Here is a 16,579-nt window from a genome sequence, read left to right on the forward strand (position 1 = left end):
ATTTTTTCTTGATAAAGGCAAGTTCAGTCTAGACCTTCTTCCAGCTCTTTGTCCAGTAATAACGAATGTAATTATTGACGTGTACTACTGATTCGTAAATGTAGACACACGGTGCATTTAAAATCCACTGTGTTTTAGACATGTCTTCGTAATGACTTCGAGTACTACCCTCGGTTAATGATGTTACGGCAGTTTTCTGCAGTTTTAAAATTGTATTCCTACTTTCTACATTTAATCCCCAGAAGAGAATATCATAACTAAGAATTGAGTGTATATATGATCAGTACGTACCTAACCGATGCTGGCTGCCTTACACTAAAGAACAAACTGGTACACAACACGACGTGGCATGGAGTCCACTAATGTCTGAAGTAGTGCTGGAGGGAATTGACACCATGAATCCTGCAGGGCTGTCCATAAATCCTTAAGAGTAAGAAGTGGTGGAGATATGTCTTGAACAGCACGTTGCAAAGCATCCCAGATATGCTCAATAATGTTCATGTCTGGAATTGTCCTGCTGGAATTGCCGAAGACCGTCTGGATGCACAATAGACATGTATGGATGCAGGTGATCTGACAGGATTCTTATGTATGTGTCGCTTGTCAGAGCCGCATGTAGATATATCAGGGGCCCCATATCATTCCAAGTGCACACACCCCACACTATTACAGAACCTCCTGCTGAAATGCAGGGTCCATGGTTCAAATGGTTCAAATGTCTCTCAGCACTATGGTACTTAACATCTGAGCTCATCAGTCCCCTAGAACATAGAAATACTTAAACCTAACTAAGCTAAGGACAACACACACATCCATGCCCGAGGCAGGATTCGAACCTGCGGCCGTAGCGGTCGCGCGTTTCCAGACTGAAGCGCCTACAACCGCTCGGCCACACTGGCCGGCCAGGGTCCATGAATTCATGAGCTTCTCTCTATACCTATTCATGTCCATGTGCTCGATACAACTGCAAAAGAGACTCATCCGGCAAGGCAACAAGTTTCCAGTCACAATGTCAGTGCTGAGAGGCCCAGGCTCGACGTAAACCCTTGTGTCATGCAGTCATCAGGGATGAGTGGGCATTCCACTCCGAAAGCCCATGTTGATGACGTTTCGTTGAATGGTACGTTCACTGACACTTGTTGATGGCCCAACATTCAAATCTGCAGCAGTTTGCGGAAGTGTTGCACTTCTGTCACGTTGAACGACACTCTTCAGTCCTCGTTGGTCCTGTTCTTCGAGGTCTTTTTCCGGTCGCCGCGATGTTGGAGATTTGATTTTTTACTGGACTCCTGTTATTCACGGTACGCTCGTGAAATGGTCGTACGGAAAAATCCCCCACTTCATCGTTACCTCGGAGATGCGGTGTCCCATCGCTGGTGCGCTGTGTACAGCAACACGTTGAAACTCACTTAAATCTTGATAACGCGCCAGACGCTTCCTGTCTTATACAGGTGTTGTCAACCGCAGCTACTTATTCTGTCTGTTTACGTATCTCTGTATTTAAGCACGCAGGCCTATACCAGTTTCTTTGGCGCATAAGTGTATATTGATAGCGGGTCTCTATGGGCATAGCATGCTGAATACATTGTGTTTGCAAGTACCTTTGCGTGTTCAACTGACAATCAGTATTCATTCCTAGAAGTTTTCCATTTGTTGTATTGTCTGTAGAGGTACCATCTACATTTAATTGAATACGATCTCTTTCACTCCTCAAACTGAAATTCATGGCATTTGTTCTATTTATGTCCAATGTCACTTTATTGGTTATTGACTGATTGTAAACCTCCTTAAGGGTCTTGTCTGCTTTCTCTGCAAGGAGTTCCCTAGTTTTCTAAGTGAATATAATATTGCTGTCATCAGCAAAGATGACTGTCACTAGTGCGAAAGCCTTAGATGTAAGTCAGGAAACTGCTACCCTCGGGCACTGCTTTATTAATATGTTTTGGCGCTGATAAGTGCTTAACTAAGACAGATTTATTTGAGGTATGTGTTATCTGTACAATTTGTACCCTGCGTGCTAGATATGATCAGAACCAGTCGTTGGCTACTGCTCCTATCGCTAATGCTTCTAGCTTATTTAGTAGAATGTTATGGTCAACAGTGACAAAATCATTTGAAGCATCAAAACACTGTCACTGTATGTGACACAGTCACCTTTGTCAAGAGCATGTTGTTGTTGTTGTGGTCTTCATTCCAGAGACTGGTTTGATGCAGCTCTCCCTGCTACTCTGTCCTGTGCAAGCTTCTTCATCTCCCAGTACCTACTGCAACCTATATCCTTCTGAATCGGTTTAGTGTATTCATCTCTGGGTCTCCCTCTACGATTTTTACCCTCCACACTGCCCTCAAATACTAAATTAGTAATCCCTTGATGCCTCAGAATATGCCCTACCAACCGATCCCTTCTCCTAGTCACGTTGTGCCACAAATTACTCTTCTCTCAAATTCTATTCAATACCTCCTCATTAGTTATGTGATCTACCCATCTAATCTCCAGCATTCTTCGGTAGCACCACATTTCGAAAGCTTCTATTCTCTTCTTGTCCAAACTATTTATCGTCCACGTTTCACTTCCACACATGGCTACACTCCATACAAATACCTTCAGAAACGACTTCCTGATACTTAAATCTATACTCGATGTTAACAAATTTCTCTTCTTCAGAAACGCTTTCCTTGCCATTGCCAGTCTACATTTTATATCCCCTCTACTTCGACCATCATCAGTTATTTTGCTCCCCAAATAGCAAACGTCATTTAATACTCTAAGTGTCTCATTTCCTAATCTAATTCCCGCAGCATCACCCGATTTAATTCGATTACATTCCTTTATCTTCGTTTTGCTTTTATTGATGTTCATCTTATATCCTCCTTTCAAGACACTGTACATTCAGTTCAGGTGCTCTTCCAGGTCCTTTGCTGTCTCTGACAGAATTACAATGTTATCGGCGAACCTCAAAGATCTTATTTCTTCTCCATGGATTTTATTTTCTGATCCGAATTTTTCTTTTATTTCCTTTACTGCTTGCTCAATATACAGATTGAATAACATTGGGGAGAAGCATCATTTGATAATTTCCATGTGGCTGATTCTGTTATCCTACTACATCGAAAATCTAACAATGATTCACTCAAAATTTTGTGTGTATCCAGGTATCTCATTAATCTATCTTTGTTTATATTATTTTCGAGAATGGAAACAACAGGGAAATGGGCACTAATTTTCTGTGGCTTCTGGTTACCTCTCTTTAGTAGGAGTACTACTCTTGCCTGTTTTAAACATTCTTGAAATGTCCCTGATGTAAAGAATTTGCCTCTTATGTTTATTAAGGGTGCTTGTACACCCTCTATGCAATGTTTTAGCACACAGATTGTTACTTCATTTAGTCCTACTGACCTTTTATATTTTAGTTATTGCAGAGTTTTAGCAGCTTCATGCTCTGCTGTTAAAGCAACAACAGTGTACTTATGACTTTTTCCAGCAGTAGCAACTTTTTCTAAATCTTTTATCACCCACAATAGAAATTTAATAATTCTGGCTCATTATTTCCCTTTTCAATGTAAATTAGGTACTGAAAGACTTGGAAGGACTTCTTAATACCTGCTGTTATCCATTTGTTTTTGTAAGACTATTTTACTGAATTGGGTGATTTTCAAAATGTCTTTTCAAAACTAAATTTAAATAATGTTGAGAATTTAGAGGATTTTACATTTACTTTCGTTTTTCTGTACACTTCATCCCCTGTTTGGTTGTCTGGTTCATTTGGAAAATCTTGTATTTTGATTTCTGATAAATCTGTTTCATGAGCTTGCAATGTAGCGAATTTTTCCATACCCGATTTTACTGTTATTTGACAGAAACGCCATGACAATCCAACATATTGTACAGCTATATCATACAATTCTCTGTCCATACTTTTGGCAACATATTCATTCACTGATGCCGTCATTGTAGTAACCATTTTTCTACTACTGACTAACTGGGACATTCCTGAAGTCTGAAGAATATTTATGAGGATGCTACCAGTTTAATTTATGATACCTGTGTTTATGTTTATGTCTTTACAGAACAATATGTAGACTTTTCTACCTGAGATTTTAGCTAGTACTTCCGTTAATTTAATGAGAAAAGTGTCCACACTATCACTAGGATATCGATAGGCACACGTGGTGGTTAATTTCTTGGCGTCATTAGGCCCTGTACATTCAATGGCCGATATATGAGAGTTTTTCTTCACTTGCCGTACTAAGGCCATATCTTGGTTCGAATTGGGATGTCTTTCTGAAATAAGTACATGATCCTCCACGATTTGTAGTAGTCATACAATAAGAGTCTGTCCTTTCATGCAACGAGAATACTACATGTTCGATTTCTGAGTCTCCACCCCAATACTCAGTGACAGAGAATACTGTGTAGTTCAACGGCTGAAACTCGAAATTGCTCTATTTTATTTTGTATCTATTGCATGTTTTGGTGAACCTTTGTTAAGTCTGTGAAGTGTCCTTATGATGTGTTGAAGGTGTGTTACAATCTATCTTGTTCTTGATTGACTGAAAATTTTCTAAGTTACTGGATATAGTATTTAGGCAGGGGAAACTTTTGTATGGACTTGCCTAACAAAGACCTATTTCTACTGCCCGTGACAAAAGGTGTTTCACAACGCAACGCATCGCCCAAGACTCATCCGCTGTACCAGTCTTCTCGTCCCAGTTCTGTTCAGGTGTAGGACATCCCTAGCGAAATCCAGTCTACTAACAATGCTGGCAGCCACCAGAGCAACATGTGCAAAGTCACCTGTCATCAGTGCAGACTCTAACCCCATATTAATCCACTTCCCAGAAACGCTCAGGTGTAGCCATGGTCTTTACCACCAATACTGACTGCTTCGATGTTGCTGTCCACGCTAATCTGTTCTTGGCAAACCCTAACATGTCTGCATAACTTTTATAGCCTACATTCGTTTCAGCCTGCTAACAGTATTCAGTATTAGATTTCCCTCCACACCTCCTACCTCCCACATTTTCCTATGTTGGCAAAGTGACGATTTCTTTATGCCCCATTATTTATCCTGTCTACCGATTTCTTCTTTTATTGAAGTTGTGACATAAATTACATTTTATTGCAGTTTGATTCAGTACTTTCTTATTTGTTATTCGATCTACCCATCCAATTCTCAATTTCCTGTTGCACTACATTTCAAAATGTACTATTATTTCCTTGTCTCAACTATTTATCGTCCATGTTTCACTTGCATTCTCGGCTGCACTCGTGGCAGATATCACTAACTGACACTTAAATTGTTACCAGTAACTAACAATTAAACTAATATCAGATTTTAACAGATTCCACTTTTTCAGTATTTCCTTTCGTGTTGTTCCCCGTCTGCATTTTATATCCTATCTATATCGGGAATCAACAGTTATTTTCCAGTCTGTATAACAAAGTTTTTCAACTACGTTTAGAGACTCAGTTCCTAGCCTAATTCTCTACTCATCACTTCATCTAATTCGACGACATTTCATAATTAGTGTACATTCAATTACGTACGCTATAGGGTTCAAAACTACCGTTTCATGTCCTTATAACTGCAGTCCAAATTGTGTACAAGTTGTAGATAACGTTCCATTTCCTTCTTTTATTTCTAATAGAATTAGCAACTGTAAAGGGACAATTCCACATCTAGGAACGCTTCACTCCTGAAATGACATACGGCACATTGCTCCTAGAAGAGGAGAAAATTCTTTCCCACACTCTAAATAGAAACAGATTGACATACTGTCAGATCCAGTGGCTATTCCTCTGTAGAGTGTTTTCAGTAGTTTTTGTGTCCAATGGACATTTATTTCGATACCAGTCATTCAGACGTTCGCTTGAAGAATTAAGTAAGGAACCACTGTAATATGTTCCTCAGCGAAACCATTTTGGGAAAAAAGTTTGGTATGTCGGTTATCTCTGTCATCTCACATTTAGATGCCGTAATGTGGGGACATTTCACTTCAATACATTCACTGACTTAGCAGAAGGAGAAAACTACTTAGCACTTTATTTGAAGTCAGCAGATGTAATGTATCTTTCCTATTCGTTGAATCATACAGCTTATTTTCTTTTGTCCACAGAACTTGGGGAACAGTATAATTGAATTGCTTCATTAAATAATTTTTTTTTCAATTTTGAAGTTCTGTACTGAGAGTAGAAAAGTTCGTATTACGCTACTGTCAAAATTATTCGCGAATTTACGTGTAACGAAGCTTTCGGTTCGATGTTCTAAAGAGATAAATCCTAAACTGTGCATTTCATTTACAAATGAGTCGCCTCCCTACCTTCTGGCAGCGGTGCCTGAACGTCGCAAGGCCAGACTATCAGACCTGCACTGCGGACTGGCTCGCCTTTATGTGTCACAGAGGTTGGTCGCACACTGGCGTTTTAATGCACCGGTACTCAGATAAGAAATGATCCATTTGTCTACCAATTTATAGATTTGTTGTCGAAGTATTGAGAAATGGTAAAATAAAACCATAGGGCTAATAACGCTGACAAAAATAATAGGACCATAGTTCAACATTAATAAATATTTATTTATATTTCCAGAATGAGATTTTCACTCTGCTGCGGAGTGTGCGCTGATATAAAACTTCCTGGCAGATTAAAACTGTGTGCCCGACCGAGACTCGAACTCGGGACCTTTGCCTTTCGCGGGCAAGTGCTCTACCATCTGAGCTACCGAAGCATGACTCACCCCCGGTCCGCACAGCTTTACTTCTGCCAATATCTCGTCTACTACTTTCCAAACTTTACAGAAGCTCTCCTGCGAACCTTTCAGAACTAGCACTCCTGAAAGAAAGGACACTGCGGAGACATGGCTTAGCCGCAGCCTCGGGGATGTTTCCAGAATGAGATTTTCACTCTGCAGCGGAGTGTGCGCTGATATGAAACTTCCTGGCAGATTACAACTGAAAAATCAGTGAATGCTGATCTCACTTCAGTGTGGATTCGAAGTAAAGTTATTAACAAACAATCATGAATAAAGAGCAGAAGTACAGCATAAACGCAGAACATATGCACGCAGTGTTTTATTTCTCAATGCAGTGTCTGTCAAAACCTCCTTGCAAACATTTGAAGAAATTTAATTTCCTTCACCAAGCACGATGCATAACATCGTTCACTGCTGAAGTTTGTAAGGTGGGAGACGAGATACTGGCGGAAGTAAAATTGTGGGGACAGATCACGAGTTTTGCTTGGGTAGCTCAGTCGGTAGAGCACTTGCCCGTGGCAGGCAAAGGTCCCGAGTTCCAGTCTTGGTCCGGCACACAGTTTTTATCTGCGAGGAGGTTTCATCGTTCATTGCTCTTCATCACATGCAACCAATAACATCAGCTGTACCAACGTAATCTACAGGGTGACAATTACTGGACTATATGAGAAATGTCGTAAATTGCTCGCAAACTACTGGCCGTGCACGCACTTAATTCAACATGTAAACGTCACTACAGGTATTCGAATTTAGGTTATGACTTGTTCGATACGCCTTCCATCGTTGGCGATGCTGTGGTGCCCACGTATAGCGAAGTACCGCATGACACGCTAATGTGTCGGAACGTCGATGCTGTCGATGACCTGAATGGCAGTTTTCAGCTCAGTAATGGTGTCGGAGTTACTGCTGTAGATCTTATCTTTAATATAGCCGCACAAAAAGGAGTCCCGTGTGTTCAGATCGGGAGAATGTGGCAGCCAATCGAGGCCCATGCTGGTGGCCTCTGGTTACCCCAGAGCTAGAGTTCTGTCGCCAAAGTGCTCCTCCAGGACATCAGACACTCTCCAGCTTCGTTGGTGTCGAACTCCGTCTTGCATGAACCGCATCTTGTCAAACTCACGATCACTTTGGATAATGGGTGGAAAACATTTTACAAAAATTTCATGTACCGTATGATAGTCACCAAACGAAAATCACACTGATTATTCCGTGACTGGACATACACGTCACACAGTCACCCGTTGAGGGTGAACAGACTTTTCGATCGCCAAATGCGGATTCTCGATCCTCCAAATGAACCTAATTTGCTTATAGACGAACCCAAAAAAATGTTAAAATGTGTGTGAAATTTTGTAGGACTTAACTGCTGAGGTCATCAGTCCCTAAGCTTACACACTACTTAACATCAATTATCCTAAGCACAAACACACACGCCCATGCCCGGGGGAGGACACGAACCTCCGCCGGGACCAGCCGCACAGTCCATGATTGCAGCGCTCTAGACGGCTCGGCTAATCCCGCACGGCGACGAACCCATCCAAACGAAAGTGGGCTCCGTCGGTAAATCAAACCAAACGCATACTAATTCCCATTGTGTCCCGCTGCCAACCGTGCAGTTTGAACGTCCTGAGGCAAACCGTTCATAAGTAATGGCAATTTTATTTCATGTACTTCAATAATTGTCACCTTGCAAGTCCACTTCGGCCTTGATGCTCACAAGTGTGAAGCTAAAGTTCCAACACGTACTCCAAAATAAATGATGAAAATTGTGTTCAGAGTATTCCAGATGATGCATGAAGGTAAAGTGTGGGGCAGAGCTCAGTAAATTAAGGAAAGTCCAACGCCCTGCACCCAGAAACACTTCGTGTTAAATCGCACGGCTATATCACCGATCAGATCTCTTCGGATTTACCTCTCGTCAGATCACCGGAACGACCCTCCAATACAGAAAGCTGCAGAAACTCAAAGGACGGAAAGCCAAAAACTGAAAGACACGAAGACAACACGCGCAAAGATTCACGCCCTTCCTTATTCTTTGTGGCATCGCCTAACACTGACTCGACGTTTAACACTGTGAAATATTCACATTTAATGTTGTCCCACATAGACACTATGTATTAAATTCAAGTGAAAATGGTCATTTTGTGGCCATGAGCTGTGCAACATTACCTAAGATATTAACAAAAATGTAAATCATATACAAGTAAGTTCTTCTGTTCACACAACAATTATACTGAAACTTCCTGGCAGACTAAAACTGTGTGCCGGACCGAGGCTCGATTTCGGGAACTTTGCCTTTCTCGGGCAAGTGATCTAATCTCTGAGCTACCCAAGCACGACTCACGCCCGGTACTCACAGCTTTACTTCTGCCAGTATCTCGTCTCCTACCTTTCAAACTTCACAGAAGCTCTCCTGCGAAACTTGCAGAACTAGCACTCCTGAAAGAAAGGATACTGGGGAGACAAGGCTTAGGCACAGCCTGGGGGATATTTCCAGAATGAGGATTTCATTCTGCATCGGAGTGTGCGCTGAAATGAAACTTCCTGGCAGATTAAAACTGTGTGCCGGACCGAGACTCCAACACGGGACCTTTGCCTTTCGAGGGCAAGTGCTCTACCATCTGAGCTACCCAAGCACGACTCACGCCTCATCCTCACAGCTGTACTTCTACCAGTATCTCGTCTCCTACCTTCCAAACTTTACAGAAGTCGTCCAAATCAGTCTCCATCTGTGGGATAAGGGCTTTTTCAAGCATATCGTGGTATGTACCTCTTGTAACAGAATCATCGGCAAAGAAAAGTCCACCGTACACCTTTTCCCGTGAAACTGCACAAATCACATTCAATTTTGGACACTCCCTATCATGTTGTACAATTTCATGCGGTTGTCCCGTACCTCATATTCCCACATTATGACGGCCCACCTTTCCGTTTAAATGGGATGTTGCCTCCTCACTAAACTCTAAGTGTGAAAGAAAACTGTCATCCTCCATCTTGCCAAGAACAAAATTACAGAACTCCACACGTTGTTGTTTGGCACCTTCACGAAGAGCTTGCAGTAGCTGAATTTTGTACGGTTTCGTGTGTAAACGTCTACGCAACAAACGCCAGGACGGACATCGGGGACATCTTGAGCCTGTCGAGCTGCACGGCGAACGGATCGCTGCGGACTCCTTGCGAAACTGTGGCCAATGCGCTCGACGTCTGTGGCAGACACTCGGCGACGGCCCGGCAATTTCCCTTTACACACACAAAATGTTTCTTGGAATTGTTCATCCCGTTGTCTACTGCTCTGTGGTACAGGATGTTCCACACGAAAGTCGCGCTGATCGCTTATAACTGATCCGCAGTCCCCAAAACTTAGAACACAAAGCGCTTTCTGATGTCCCGACACCATTTTTATTAGAACTGAAGTGGGCGCACACTGCTGCTACCTAGCTGAAACCGTGTAAAACTCGAGAGATTGCTCTTTGCAGAAGTAAGTTGTTCATACACATATGTCAAATAACATAACAGTCACGATAGTTTTGACATCGGATGACACATTTTCTTGGAGCACAGTTCCCGCCAGCACCAGACTCGGAAGCACACGCTGGCGTGTCCCTAGCCGCCTGAGGCTCGTCTAGCCGGTTAACGACACTGCTGTAGGCGAGACACAGCCCCGTCCTTCTCTCCCTCTGCATACCAGATCACCACGTATAGACATATACTATGGTTTCATTTCAAAAAGCGAAGTTGATCCCTGTCTCCTGCAATTAATTTGAATATTACCAGGGACTATACGTCGCTCATACAGCAGTTTCTCGCAATTAATCAGGTGCAAACATCATAACGATCTCTTAAATGGTTTTGAAAGTGTTTGTCTTAAACAGTGCAGCTGATCAGCGAGTATACATGGTGGTTCTCGAAGATACGCAAATACTTCAATACGTTATTCTACAAGTAAAACTAAAAATCCATATGAACATTGTTCCGCAAATGTTAGTTACGGAGTTACGGCTAACAAAGCATTTTACCTGAAATTTAGCAACTTCACTAATATGAAGCCATCGCAAAACTGTACCAGGTTAATGTAAAGCATGATTTGCATTTACTTCGTTGTCATTGATCTAGTGAATCTAACAAACCATTTTCCCAAAACGTCCAACTGGCTAGACGTACTTACAATTCCTTCAAGAAGAAAACCCCGCTTGCTCAATGATGTTCCACTTGCTACGTGATTGCAAATGTGTTTTCAACGTGACGGCGCGCCTCCACATTTCGCCAACCCATCACTACACATTTAAATGAACATTTTAGCCAGAAATGGGTTCGTCGAGATACTGGACGTCTGTGGCCACTCAGATCGCCCGATTTAACACCAATGCATTTTTTTGTATGGAGATGGGTGAAAGACATAGTTTATGAGGACAAAGTCAAAACACGTGAGGCATTACTTTCTCGCGTTATGAATGCTATAGGCAAAATTAAAAACAACCCTGTGAAACTGAAACGAGCAACAAAATCAGTTCATACATGTGTAGCTAAATTCATTGAACTCGGTGGACACGTTTTTGAACATTTATTGTGAATGTATTGTGAAACTGTGTGCCCACTGTACAACTTCCTTAACACTGAGCTTTGTTATATCCACTGTAACATGAATTCGCGTGTGATATGGTATTAATAAAAGCAGATTATCTGACAAATTCATACAGTTTCAGTTAAAGTTATTAGCATCATTATTTCAAAATAAAATTCTCTACAATTTCTGCTGAAAACTTTGTGCAGTCGCCTCGAATTTAAAAAACAAATTGGGCCAAGTAATAAATTAAAAATTTTACGAAATTACTTCTTTGCTTCACTGGATGTTCTGAAAAACTACTGCAGATACGCGCCTGGAGCATCTCTTATTAGTTTCACCACATGAATAACAACAATATAAATGGAAATCGTGCTTTACTGTAACCTCGTACAGTTTTGCGATGGCTTCATATTACCGAAGTTGGTAAATTTCAGTCAAAATCTCTTACTAGCCGTAACTCCGTAGATGAACATTTGCGAACCTGTGTTCACACGAACTTATTTCTTTAGTTTTACTTGTAGAACAACAAATTAAAACATTTGCATACCTTCGTGAATCACCCTGTATATTCGGAACAACGGAGTGGCATCCATCTTGTGAAATGGTGTAATTCAGATTAATTTACGTTTCTTTAATTACTATACAGGTAGCTGCAAAAAAGTGCGTTTTGTAATTACACATTTCGTAACATTTCAGGGTGTTCAGCAGACTGCAAGTTCGGTGAAGTTGTTTTGAGGGAAAAGTTTTTTACTTGGCCCGACACCTACGACCTTCCGTGATGTTCCGCAGAAACGCTTGTTGGTTCATCCGCATTTTTGTGGCGGTGGTCATATGTAGTGGCTATAGTCGCCCAGATTCCGTTACAGGTAAAAATTATTTTTTTTCGATCCCTATGACGCTGGGTATGATAATGGACAGTAATTTTTTGTGAAGTAATGAAGTAAATGTTTATGTTTTACACTGAGATCTTTACGAATTTATTTTCCGGAATCGTATACAGAAGTCACCGGACATAGTTTGACAGCCGACAGCTCAGGTAAGTGTTTCATCCGTTACTCATGGTCCAAGTGGTCCTTTTGGTGCTAGTTTATTTAATCACGGTAGCCTTATTTCTGGTTTGAGACGTCCTCGCCGGCGCCGTGAGGAGGCGAGCGTGTGGGAGCTTCCCTCCAGCTGCCTGCGCCACCTGTTCCCTGCTTGTCTTATTCAAACACACTAGAATATTAGCCTACTTGAATATATCGAGGTTCTATTTTTAGAACAGCGAGAGAAGATATAAAATAAATATACATCAATTGTTCAGAAATCTCTCTCGTCCAAGGGTCACACAAACTTGTATTCAGTACAGTCCGTTGCTCCTGCATGATAGGCAATACGTACGTCAGACGTTATTGCTATGCAAGTAGCATAACTGGCAGAGATGGGCGTGACCCACCCGTGGTACACACAGGCGTGAACTTGTTGGGGTAACTGCTTTGGGTCACAGGGCAGTCATAAGAATACTGCGAAGGAACTGCGCAACATCGTTGGGTATCAGTGTATCATTGGCTTTGGTATTGTAGAAAGCTCCAGTTGGAATGCCATTTGGTCATCATGTTGCGTATACAGGGTGTTTTTTACCACCGTGTACAAACTCTAGGGATTGATGGATGACAGCATGCGGAACAAGAAAGGTCTAACGAACTTACGTCCGGAAATGAATTATTTCCATGCTAGAGACCATTTATTCAATCATACACTGTTACGAAGACTGCAGTCTAATAGTCGCTGTACCACGCAGCGACAGTTACAGCATGTACTGAAAATGCTTTCCATGTGCCTCAATCCATGCGTGTATCCGCGCCGTAGCGTGCTCTGTCTCCCACGCTCACACCGGCCAGGCTGCATACGAACAGCGTCGAAGGCGGGCTGAATACGCTGCTCCAGTGTCTCCACATCTGGAATTGGCTACGCGTGCACGACACTTCTTGAGCTCGCCCCATAACCAGAAATCGCACGGGCTGAGATGCGGTGAACGAGCAGGCCCTGCAACTGGACCACCTTCTCCTATCCATCAACCAGGAAAGACACACTTGAGATACGTTTGGACGTTAACGGCAAAGTGTAGCAGCCACATACCCATTAGAATCATCAATAGCACTTCTTCCAGGAAGACGCACGCAAGAAGTGCCGATAGTTCAGGCGTATTAGGCGATGTGGTAGGAAGGCTGGTCCCAAAATACGGCCGCCAACTATCCCGGCCCACACATACTGGCTGCACCGATGCTGATGATTCGCTGTCACCATACCATGGGCGTTCTGCGTACCATCCCACAGATGCCTGTTAAGAGAGTTGAAGATACCACTCCACGTAAAGGCGCCGTCATCTGTGAACAGGATGGATAACATAGATCTCGGAATCGTGGTTGCCTGGCGAACAAATCAGTGACAGAACTGTTCCCTATGTGGAAAGTCTGTCGCTAGTACGCCCTGCACACACTGTAAGTGATAACGGTAGTAACAGTCGTCATGGAGAACGTCCCACACGCTCGTCTGGCTTACCCTGTACAGGCCGGTCCACTGGCTGCTACTGAGATGGCGGTCGCCTTCCACACTGCTGATTACATTTTCTTCCAACTGTAGTGTCTGATCATTTCGGGTACGTCCTTCACGACTTCCTGCATCGTAGGTCATGATGTGCGATAAACAGTACCACCCTCTATGAGGATATCATGCATACTGTAACTGTAGCTGCATGGTATTACACTGCAGCTTCTGTAACAAAGTATGATTGTATAAATGGTCTCTGGCATACGGATCATGCGTTTCTGGGCACCATCAGACATTTTTTGTTCCTTATCCTCTCTTTGATCAATCACTAGAGTTTTTACATGGTTGAAAAAATCATCTTGTATATTCCATAGACCCTTACAGCGATAAAAGTAATCTGTCTGTGTAACGTATCGGTAGAATTTTCGCAAAGGTTTACTTACCTGTGTTATGTTCCACACCCTACCTTTTTTTTTAGAGACATACTGATGTTACAGAGTTCATCTTGGACACGCAAGTTCAAAATGTAACAACCGACGTCCTCCGCTATTTCCTTCTTGTCCAAGTAAAATCGGATATGACAGATAAATTCTCCTCTAAGAGTCACGTCCTAAATCTTCACATCAATTTTAAACATTTTTCCTGTTAACTGTATTTAAATCCTGCTTGAGTTGTAATATATTCCGTTTTCGTACGCTATGTACCGTCAGATACGTATTTTGTGCTGTAACATCAGCTGCGATCAACATTTATCCTCCAAAAATATTATCGGAGTATTAGCCTCATTCAAAGAAACATTTATCCAATCTTTAATTGTGTATCAAAGTGAATAGACGTAAATTATTTAAAATTTTCGTAAATTACCAGTGATGTGTAGTACGTGTGTCACATAAAATCAGTGTTTCTGTAGCGCTTGTTGTAAGTAACATGTATCCCATTGTCTGCATTTACTGTAAACTAACGATAACTTTCATTTGTTTTTCGACTACAACCTCTAAAAATTTCACGAGATTAGTAGCGTTTATAGAAGATGCTACTGCACTATAAAGGAAACATCGATTTGCGAACGGACTGCTTCAGATCTTAACGCTAACTAGCTGTACTTGGAGCTTAACTGGCCCAAAACATAAGAAAGGATCTGCAGGCTTACTTCAATGATACTTGTTTACTGTTCTGAAAAAAATTACACCAGCCACACTGCAGCCCTACTGTGAACACCGTCCTCGAACGTGGGAAGAGTTAGCTAACGTTCATAAGTTAAGATCAGTCGCCTGGAAGCTGCTGTATATAGGTGTTTCTGGAGAGTTACCAGCAGTAATGTATCAGATATGCCACAGATACCTGAGTTACTACCATCTCCTACTGTCGCTTCTACACGGAGAACATGATCTGTCCTCGCTGATCCACTTGGCTGTCATCAGCTTTTACAGGAAGTACATGATGTGTCACTACTCATCCACTTGGCTGCAAGAAGCTTGTACAGGAAGTACATGATCTATCACCGCTCATCCACTCGGCTGTCAGCAGCTTCTACAGGGAGTACATGATCTATCAACACTCGCCCACTTGGCTGTAAGAAGCTTGCACAAGAAGTTGATGATCTATCACCGCTCATCCACTTGGCTGTCAGCAGCTGGTTCAGGAAGTACATGATCTATCACCGCTCAGTCACTTGGCTGTCAGCAGCTGCTACAGATAGTACATGATCTGTCACTGCTTATCCACTTGGCTGTCAGCAGTTTCTCCAAAAAGTACATGATGTGTCACCGCCCATCCACTTGGCTGCGAGTGGTCTGCCATTGGTAGGACTAGGCTGCATGGACAGTGGAGCAGGGACCAGGGAGGACTCAGCACGCGGTACCTATCACCCTAACCAACAAACAGGAGGTGCAGACCTCCACTGAAATCGAAACTGAGTCTGTGAGACTAACAACAACTTCTGAGTAATATGGTATGTGCAGTGTCAAGGATAGAATCCGTTAACAGTAGGAAGTTCAAATGTACGGCAAGTGAATGTATCCCTTAGGGAAATGTAAAAAGCGATGTGAGGGAACACTAAGTGCACTCAGTGTGTATGGCTGGGAGCCTTATTCAGCATTCTACAGAGGCCATTCAGTCAGCCGCTGAGAGAGCCGGGCGCTACCAACTGCTGACTGTGCTCTGCGGCCACACTTGGATCATTCAAATGGCAGAGGAGGTTGACAAAGCTGGCCTCATCTAATATCAATGAGACTCACAATTTGCTGCAGTGTAAAGTTGGTCGTGCATCCCACGTTCTGAATCGAATGGAACGACTGACTCAGAGTTCGAAGGTTCTTTGACAAAGCAGCCTGAAAATTCTTGGACTTGCATCAAGGGGTTGAGTACTCTATGGACACCCTAAATGGGTCAGGGGTGTGGTACACATCAGAGGCTGCTGCTCAGGTAGCTGTTTGGGTGCGGAGTGTACACAATGGTTTTTAGATTAGACTACTCTTCGTCCAGTCCAGATAACGATAGGGACCTGAAAGTGTCAGTAATAGTTCCAAAGAAGTGTCACATACTGGCGAGAGTATTACAATTCAAGTGATCAACTTATGAATCACCGATAACAACGTGCCAGGGTTTGAAGCAGGCCTAGTAGAGCTCACATAATACCCGGTACAGAAGGCTGCAGGAAACGCGGAACTGACAGCAGTGAGATACTGATAAAAGTTTTAGGTTGTATCGAAAATATACATGGAGATAGTAGGGC

General features: G+C 42.5%; 1 protein-coding gene across 1 annotated transcript in view; it reads left to right on the forward strand.

Moving 5' to 3' along the window:
- Positions 1 to 16,579, forward strand: part of LOC124719805 (speckle-type POZ protein-like) — a 112,548-nt gene that overhangs the window by 19,379 nt on the left and 76,590 nt on the right. Inside the window, exon 2 of the mRNA XM_047244998.1 lies at positions 12,013 to 12,182. Within this exon, the coding sequence (XP_047100954.1) occupies positions 12,095 to 12,182 (88 nt within the window). The 5' untranslated portion in view covers positions 12,013 to 12,094. The remainder of the gene's footprint in view (positions 1 to 12,012; positions 12,183 to 16,579) is intronic.

Source organism: Schistocerca piceifrons, chromosome 11 (assembly GCF_021461385.2).
Source record: "Schistocerca piceifrons isolate TAMUIC-IGC-003096 chromosome 11, iqSchPice1.1, whole genome shotgun sequence".
Lineage (NCBI taxonomy): Eukaryota > Metazoa > Arthropoda > Insecta > Orthoptera > Acrididae > Schistocerca > Schistocerca piceifrons.